Source organism: Physcomitrium patens, chromosome 13 (genome assembly GCF_059467195.1).
Source record: "Physcomitrium patens ecotype Gransden chromosome 13, ASM5946719v1, whole genome shotgun sequence".
NCBI lineage: Eukaryota > Viridiplantae > Streptophyta > Bryopsida > Funariales > Funariaceae > Physcomitrium > Physcomitrium patens.
Genome location: NC_143422.1, coordinates 12,355,311 through 12,363,898, shown reverse-complemented (window position 1 = coordinate 12,363,898; position 8,588 = coordinate 12,355,311). Strand labels below are relative to the sequence as shown.

General features: G+C 36.6%; 1 protein-coding gene across 4 annotated transcripts; it reads left to right on the top strand.

Moving 5' to 3' along the window:
• The first annotated feature begins 1,716 nt into the window (after window positions 1-1,716).
• LOC112290802 (glycosyltransferase-like At2g41451) lies at window positions 1,717-6,499 on the top strand. Of its 4 annotated transcripts, none has more exons than XM_024537506.3 (10): window positions 1,717-1,985; window positions 2,463-3,313; window positions 3,478-3,530; window positions 3,735-3,843; window positions 3,997-4,131; window positions 4,277-4,509; window positions 4,738-4,879; window positions 5,103-5,149; window positions 5,411-5,498; window positions 5,811-6,499. In XM_024537506.3, the coding sequence occupies exons 2-10, from the start codon at window positions 2,837-2,839 to the stop codon at window positions 6,099-6,101; spliced, it is 1,575 nt and encodes a 524-aa protein (XP_024393274.1). In that variant the 5' UTR covers window positions 1,717-1,985; window positions 2,463-2,836; the 3' UTR covers window positions 6,102-6,499. The 4 variants fall into 4 exon arrangements, with proteins under 4 accessions (XP_024393274.1, XP_024393273.1, XP_024393277.1 ...); XM_024537505.3 differs by lacking the exon at window positions 1,717-1,985 and adding an exon at window positions 2,141-2,245; XM_024537509.3 differs by lacking the exon at window positions 1,717-1,985 and adding an exon at window positions 2,254-2,415 and having other exon boundaries at window positions 2,605-3,313.
• Window positions 6,500-8,588: the final 2,089 nt, after the last annotated feature.

Genomic DNA, 8,588 nt, shown 5'->3' with positions numbered 1-8,588 from the left:
TTGTAATTAATATCTATTGTAATTTAAATTACTAATATATCTATTGTAATATGTTATTATCTTATTTTACAATCTTTTATAGTCTTTCTTCTTTTTCTAAACATCATAATTGTTCATCAAAATAAAAATAGATTAAGAGTATCTTACTTGTAAAACTTTGTAAAATCTTTTTAGACACAAGTTGGATTTACAATTATGCTTTGGTTTTCCATTTTGCTACACAAACTTTATTAAAATTAAAGTTGGATGTAGGCAATTAGTATGGATGTATTTGACAACTTTGACACTTGTCCTGCAATCTTTATGGTCCCAAAGAAGTTTCAATATGATCATGTTGATAGCTAGAATGAATAAAAATAAGATTGAGGTCATCTTCAATCTTGTCAATACTTTTCTTACACTCTAGTGTTGCTTCAAGACTCTTTAATCAATGCTTAATTTGCTTAATGTGCTCAATTTCTTTTTCTAGTATTATTAAAATATTTTTGATCATTTCATGCTAAATGTCTTTCTCTTGTGTCTTGACACAAATCTATTGTTGATAGCGTTCACCTTAACACTGTTCATCACAACGTGAAGAAGTACTACCTTATCCGACAGTCATATGCAAATGTAGAATAATCTTGAACAGAACCTCAACATGATACACATTAAAGCCAAATGTTACATCATGTTCCACCTCTTTGGTTGCTGCACTCACAATAAAATTATAAGGAAACTACACACACCACTTTGCTAGCCCTAGATCGATAACGGAGAATACTGAAAGCAACAAATTCTCTACATCGCATATAACTAGTCACCCTCACGTTACAATATACAAGGTTTGCAGTATCTCAAGTTTGTTGTCGAAGTCGACAAGAATGTTCAGTAAAGCCTGCAAAGATCCAGAGCAAGACGGCTGATTATGGTCACTCTCGTGACCGATCGGAGTTGTGAGGTTTCCACTCAAACATCAATCAGTGAAAAATAATTCATTTTAACCAGCAATCTGTGAATTTCCCTTAGTTGTCCGATCATTAGCACATTCAGTCCGTCCAGATTCAACTGAACATGTCTCAACATGAGGAATACGAAAAAAACACACTGTATTCGACAAGCACAGTGGAATCAAATAACGTTGAAGCCGTGTTTGAAAGCGCAAAACGAATGTTGCAAAATGAACTTAAAATGTGTTCTAATGACACCAGCAATCATTCACAGTTCATATCTAGGATTGATCAGAGACAGAACAACAAATCAATTCATTCACATGAGCTTGAATGCCACAATTAAGCAACATGGTGCTATTTATCCCCCAGATGGAAGAGGTGGAATTTCGTAAGAAAGAGATGAAAATACGAAACGCCAACGAGACAACGAAGTGAAAAATGTATGAAGAGATTTAGAACTAGTATTGCACGTCTAAGGTTGTTGGGGCTGTTGTGCTGATTTTGAAGACGCTGTTGGAAATCTAATCCACTGATTTGAGTGCCAGAGATTGTTCTCGTGCAGAGAAGAGCGATTTCAATGCCTGATGTGAAACCAGGTATTTCTGCCTGCACAAGATGGAATGAGCTCCCCGCTTTGTGTTTTCAATGCTACAAAATGACAACGAAGTGTTGGGTATTTTTGCCGAGTAACGTCGGGATTAGCTGTTGATACGGTCTACTCTGCGGCGAAAGAATGAAAGAAGAAAGTAGGATCGCCCCAAATCGTTCAACCCAGTATTCCTGTCGAGAACTTCTCTTCCTCTGCAACCAACTGCAAGTCCTTCGTCCAGCTTCACATGACTGCCACCGACGCAAGCCTTCTTCCACAGTTGGTTTTCTGCCAGTTATCGGCACCGTTTCCCAATAGTCCACAAATCTTCGTTTCGTGCATGCGCGTCCTGTTTTCTGTTGACCAAGTCTTCGAAGCCTATCAACTTCAGACGAGTTTCTGCTTGTTGAGTAGCACAAGTCAAATAGTTTCCGGATTTTGAACGGACGGGTGGTGTCGTGAAGGTATTCTTTGCTATGCGTGTCCCCTCGTCGCTGTTGAGATTGGGTAATTTTTTGTGGCTGTAACTGAGATGCTTTATTTGGAAAAAACGGTGCTGGGCTTTATCGTAGATTCTTATTCACATTGTTCTCTTCACTTTGATTCAGTATCGTCCGTCTTGTCATCGTAGACGGTGCTAGATCTACAGGTCTCGGGAGTCACTTAGCGATCGTCGTTTCAATCATATTGTGGTAATAGGGAACCTTGTGATTTCAACTACATGGTATCCATCAAAGATGATCCCATTGGTGTGTTGTGAGACGTCAAAGGTCGAAGGGAGCGTGTTTCAGTTCCGCAGGCTTTCTGCAGTGTATTAGATGTTTTGGTCTCGATTGCGTCGTCTGGGATTTTTTGGATTATTTGCCCTTCTGTCCGGAGTGACCCCTGTTACTGGTATGTGTACTTTACATTGGTTTTCTTCATTCTTTTGATCGTGACAGATATCGAATCAATTTCTGACAGCATGGAAGAGGCGAGCGTTTTGAAGGGATAGCAAATTTCAGTTTTTTCACTCCGCCCATCGGCATAGTTGTTACCAACATTTTTGAAGGGGATTACGGGTTGGGATTCAAAATTGAGCAGGAAGTGAGAAAGAGAGCATCGAAGAGCGATGCCGTTCCAATTCCCAGCAGAGGTTTAAGGAATAGGGTTTCAAAGCAAGAAAGTCATTCGACAGTGAGATGGGGTTTGGCCAAAAATTAGCAGAAGCGGAATCTGGAGTTTGTTAGATGGTCGTGAAAGACTCTGGCAAAGTCGTTGAGAAAGTCGGTGTATCCCTGGAATGTTGTTGCAGTGATACATATGCTGGTGCATCATGCCTGGAATTTCCCATGGACCGCGTTTGTCACAACAATTAAGTTCTCAGAGGATTCTCTTTGTCACGACAGCGCTCACCCTCTGTTTGGCTCTCTTCGCTTTCATGACCCAATGGACCGACAGAGATCTAGACGATTCTGCTCAACTTGGAGAGATTGCTGGGGGTGATGCTCGTTTTTCAAGAGCAAAAGATCCTGTGAACTCGCATTTGGGTGGGCGGTTTGGGACGAGTTCAGTGTGTGGAAAAGTCCAGGCCTCTCACAATGGGATGCTCCCGAATCACATCGGATGGCAGCATGTAACTCAGAAAGAACAATCTTCTAAGATAGCTATTACTTCAAGCACATCGGCTGGCCTAGAGCAGATCCTGCCCTGGCTATACTATCATCGGGTTGTGGGTGTCACACACTTCTTTCTTTTTGTTGAGGGACAGGCTGCGTCTTTGAATTCGACATCGACTTTGGAAGCTATTCCTGTATGTTTCTTGCCCTAATTTCCTTTCTTTGGGCTGCATTTCTACTATTCCGCAGTAAATGTCATCAAGCACAGTATTTGATTTCGCTTCTTATATTCTTTTTGATTTTATTAGACTCACTTTGGTGTGAATAGCAGTCTGAAGCACTTTTATTTTGGTTATAGGGGGTGAAGATCATTCATCATACTGAAGAGCTACAAAACCAGCAGGCTAAAAGGTTCATGATAGACTATTTTTCATATCATAAAATATTGTTGTTACTGTCCTACGACGTATGAGATTACCATGATTTCGTCCAATTTGTCTTCTAGAGTAGTTTTGGTTTTGGTTCGTGTATTTTTGGCTGTGGTTAATGAAGTTATCATCGATTGATGAGTTTTCCAACGGGCGAATGCGAATTTATCTTGTTTATCCTTCGCAGCCGTATATGGAACGAGACTTGGCTATCTGGCTTTTTCTGGAAACCGTGCAACTATGAGCTTTTTGTCAAACAGTCTCTCAACATGGAAACGGCTATTGTATTTGCAAGGGTAACTTAACAACTCCGAAATTTCATGTTGATCTGATCAAATCTCAATATCTCAATTTGATCACCTTGTATGTGCACCATCGATCAGCTAGCTATGAAGAGGGCATCCGCGATTTCGTTGACTTATTTTACTGGGTGTTGGTACGTTGAACAGGAGATTGGCATCGATTGGATAATTCATCTTGACACTGATGAATTGTTGCATCCAGCTGGAGCCCCGGAATACTCCGTGCAGCGGTTGCTTCACAGTATTGCTGCCGACGTTGATATGGTGGTTTTCCCCAACTATGTGAGTCCTATTCCCACAGCATCGTATTACTCATCTGTAGCACTCAGTGGCCTTGTTTCTAGTAAGTCTACTTGGGGTGCAAGTTCTCATTGGTCTTTTACGAACTTTATCTACGTATAATACTACAATGTGCTGGTTGTTGTAGGAGAGCGCAATTGAGCGAGATGATCTTGAGGACCCCTTCCGTGAGGTAACCATGTTTAAGAGAAACTATGATCACGTATCTAAAGAGACTTACTTTGCCCTATACAAAGAAGCTACTCGGGGCAATCCCAACTACTTCTTGACCTACGGGAACGGTAAAGCTGCGGCCCGCATAAAAGACCATTTGCGACCTAATGGTGCTCATAGGTGGCACAATTACGCTAAAGCGCCAAAGTGAGTTCGTCGCTTATTGGTGTGCTGTTTCAGATCTAATCCCATGATGTTCATTCTGGTAGTTGAGAGGTCTGGTCGTGTGTCTATTTCATAGTATTTTGTTTGTTAGATGACTGAGAGTATCATAGAAGATTACTGAAGAAATTTAGAATGAAATGCATGGGTTACTGCGCTTGTGAAAAGTGGATTTGCTTATGAGAAACCGTTCTTGGTATGACATCTGAACAGTGAAATCAAGCTTGATGAGGCTGCAGTATTACATTATACATACGCAAAGTTTTCAGATTTGACATCGCGACGCGATCGATGTCACTGCAAACCAACCAGGGAGGATGTGAAGCGGTGCTTCATGCTCGACTTTGATCGGGAGGTAAGCCAATGACTCTGATTGTGCTTCAGGGGCGCTATTGATTTGTGCCTTCTGATAATGTCTGATGGACATGTATATTACTTTTGAATTTGGAATCAACTGATTTTCTCCTATTTTCCTTTGACGTCCATCCTTCGAGAGTAATTTTTAAAGTAAAATTTTCATATTTAGCATGATGTATCAACTTCTAAGAAAATAATTAAAATCGCATTTGTCGTGTCAGGCTTTCATTATTGCTTCTACAGCTTCAGAAGAGGAGATGAAGCGCTGGTATGGTTTCTGGACACTCCACCTCATAGTCACGGTAGTTTCTAAATTCAGGCCATTCTTTTACCGTAGGATTAAAATTAGTGGCCCAAACCTTCTATCCTCTGAACAGTTGTGTGTTGTGAATGCATGTCGGATCTGTGGCTGCCATAAAGCCTCTTTCTGAGCGGTTATTGTTGTCAGGACTCTGTCCGATATTGATTCTATCTACTCTTCTGACAGGCTGGAAAGAATAGAGTTGCTAAGACTGTATTCTATTTGCAGGTATAGGGAACACGTGGTATGGGCTGACAAGGAACTGAACCTAAAACTGATGCGCAAAGGGCTATTGACACGGCTGTATGTTCCTCAGGTGAGAGTCGAAGTGATAAGTTTTCTCTGTAACGTCTTCGCCTCTTTCATCGTACAATTAAGTGTAATAGAATTTCAGAATCTTAAGATCTACACATTCAGTACTGCACGTTTCAGGGACATATGCAGCCAGCTTGTATCGATTAGTTTGCAGCTCAAGCTTTGGACTTAACTAGTTAGCTACATCACTCATTTTAACATGTATATCTTGTTTGGTGATTATTTTGCATGACCACGAAATGCATACCTACATGAAAGTGGTGATAGGACTTCGTTACTAATATAAAGTGCTTTCGCATATCAAATTTTGCAGGCGATTATGCAAGGTTTACAAGTTGCAGGGGTGTTCAGGAACGCGGTGCAAGTAGGCCAGGACCGTCTTGCGAAGTCTCTAAAACAGGAACACAGTGTCTTCAGATCTTCCAGCTCTGCAAAGTTTCTAAATGGCAGCACCAGTGAAGGCAGGCTGGTTTCAGAAGCAATTCCAAATGAGTTTTTGAGCATAAATGAAGCCAGCACAACGGCTGCAATGCCCCCTCTCTCACCTCCAAGGTTGCATCACTTGGGCTCAAATTTTTCAAGTAGTTTTGAGGGCAGTCAATGACGCTCTTACAAGTAAAAAAATCGGACATTTTGTTGTTTTTGGGCTCCCCAAAAAACTGGGTGAGGTTTAGTTTGCAAAGTTACGTGTGAGAATTATGTGATTCGCAGTCTGGATGCATGAGCAGGTTCCTGAATCTGCCATGAACAGAGTTTGAGGCTCAAGCAGCTCCATGAATACATTATGGTCCTCCTCTTTGCTCTAGAGTATCCAAATATATTGTTCACTGCTTTCTAAATTCTTGCTAAGCTCTAGTCTAGGTTTTGGTTAGCCGGAGGTTTGTTGGGTTTTATTTCCAACATCAGATGCTATTTAATTTGATCCTGATATTTGATTAGAACATTTTAATTTTTTTAGGGTAGCACCATCCGATTTTCAACAAGGTGAAAATTATTGTATTATCTATGTGCATGTCCCTGCCGTTTGGAATATTTTATTCATTTTGTATCCATTTTTTAGCAATTATGAAATGATAACAATAGTTAGAATTTAATTATATTAAGGACAATGTGATGGATACCTAAATCAAATATTCATTGAATTTAACACTGATTTTGGTTTCTTCCAAGATTTAAAAAAGGAAAAAAAAAGAAAATGACTATGTTACTCAAATAATGTGTGTTGTACTTTCAGTAAATGTTTTTAGATTATTTTACTTTTTTACATAAGAGTTGATAATGGTGTTTTTATAGAATATTATTACAATTTTTTTTTCAACTCATAGAATTTAATTTAAATTAATTTAAATATATGCATAATTAAAAATATCTTTTGATAATATTAAAATAATAAATAAATAAATAAACAAAATAGTGGTAGCTAAAGAAGATTAATTTGTAGATTAATTTTGGTAAATTTCTTACTTTATGCTCCAGTGGTCTGAGTGTTTTAATACCATATTAATCATGTTTTAATGACTATAAATACTTAACAGTATAATATTTAACAGTATGAAATTTGTATGTAATTAGTAGAAACATGTGCCATTAACTGCAAGAGAAGTGTAAAAGTTTAACTTGTGGTTGCTAAGTCAAAAATTGACCACTCTTTAAGAAATGTTGATTAAGATAATATATATATATATATATATATATATGTATATATGCAAAACAATGAAACTATTTATGTTCTTTCATTGTAATAGAAAATAGAATTTTTATTTATTACAATAATAAAAATAGCTAAGTTAAAAGAACTTTGAATAAAACCACATTTATGGTAGTTTTTTTTTATCTTCATTATTTTTAAGATATAGAATCTTAATCATATTTGGAGAAGTGTATTATAAAAGTGCAACATATAATTATTTGTATGCAAATATGGAGATTTGAAGATATAATCTTATATTCTTCAATGTTGTTCTTAAGTTTTGTTAATGGTCAATGTGATTCCCACCTTTATTAGAGACTGTCTTTGTTGCAACTTGAACAAAATCTCTGTAGATGATAGACATAATATGATCTTTGGAGGAAAAGCCAATTATTCCTTGTGGTCTATGGATAAAAGTCTTGCCTCAATAACTTCATCAATGAGCAACATAATGACCATGTATGATCTATTGTAAAGTCCTTGATGATTCAAAATCATTGTATCATACAAAATAGTTTTCATAAGTAAGAATCTTGTATAATGCATAACTTCATGAACTTTTCACCAAATAATCATTTTTTATTAGATACATCTTTTAAATGCATATTATTGGTCAACTTGCATACTTTAATATAAGACCAAATATTTGATTGTTGCAACGAAGCAACAACAATCTCTTCTCTTGAGATTTTAACAACAACAGAAAAAATTTGCCAAAAATCTCTACCAAAGACTATAATAATTCTCCCAAATAATTTCTTAGTACCATATATGTCTTCAAACATTTTATCAATTGCCTTAGCACAATGGTGATGTTGCATTGCTACCTCATCTAAGATGATAAGAATTTCTTTTTATAATATATTTGTATTGTCTTATTATGTATATTCTTACTTGAGAATGCATTGGGTACTTAGTTGTGGAAGGTATGTAGAAATACAATAACAATCCTACTAAGTATATTCAAGTCTTAAATAAATTTTAAGTAATCTTTAATAATTCTAATCAAAATTTAACAAATCCAAAGTAAATTTAAAAGAATTTACAAAAAAAAACACAAAGAAATTATAAATTAATATCAAAGAAAAATAACAAAGAAATCCTAAAGAAATATAAAAATAAACCTTAAAGAAATAACAATAACCTTTAAAAAATATCAAAATTAGAAATCCTAAATAAATCGTAAATAAAACTTGATTCAACTTTAATTTAATCCTAATTAAAATCCTAATGAATCTTAATCAAATTCTGGATCAAATCTTAATTAAATCATAATAAAATCCTAAATTCCAACTAAATCTTAATCAAATCCTAAATCCTAGATCAATTCTAATGAAATCTTAGAAAATCTTAAATCCTAACCAAATCTTAAATCAAATCATAAGAAAATCCCAACCAAAT

Bases quoted from the DNA above. Each gene is read 5' to 3' on its own strand.
- LOC112290802 (XM_024537506.3), top strand. From the start codon at position 2,837: ATGCCTGGAATTTCCCATGGACCGCGTTTGTCACAACAATTAAGTTCT. The intron at 3,314-3,477 runs GTATGTTTCTTG...TTTTGGTTATAG, and splicing joins CGACTTTGGAAGCTATTCCT to GGGGTGAAGATCATTCATCA. The intron at 4,510-4,737 runs GTGAGTTCGTCG...ACATCTGAACAG, and splicing joins AATTACGCTAAAGCGCCAAA to TGAAATCAAGCTTGATGAGG.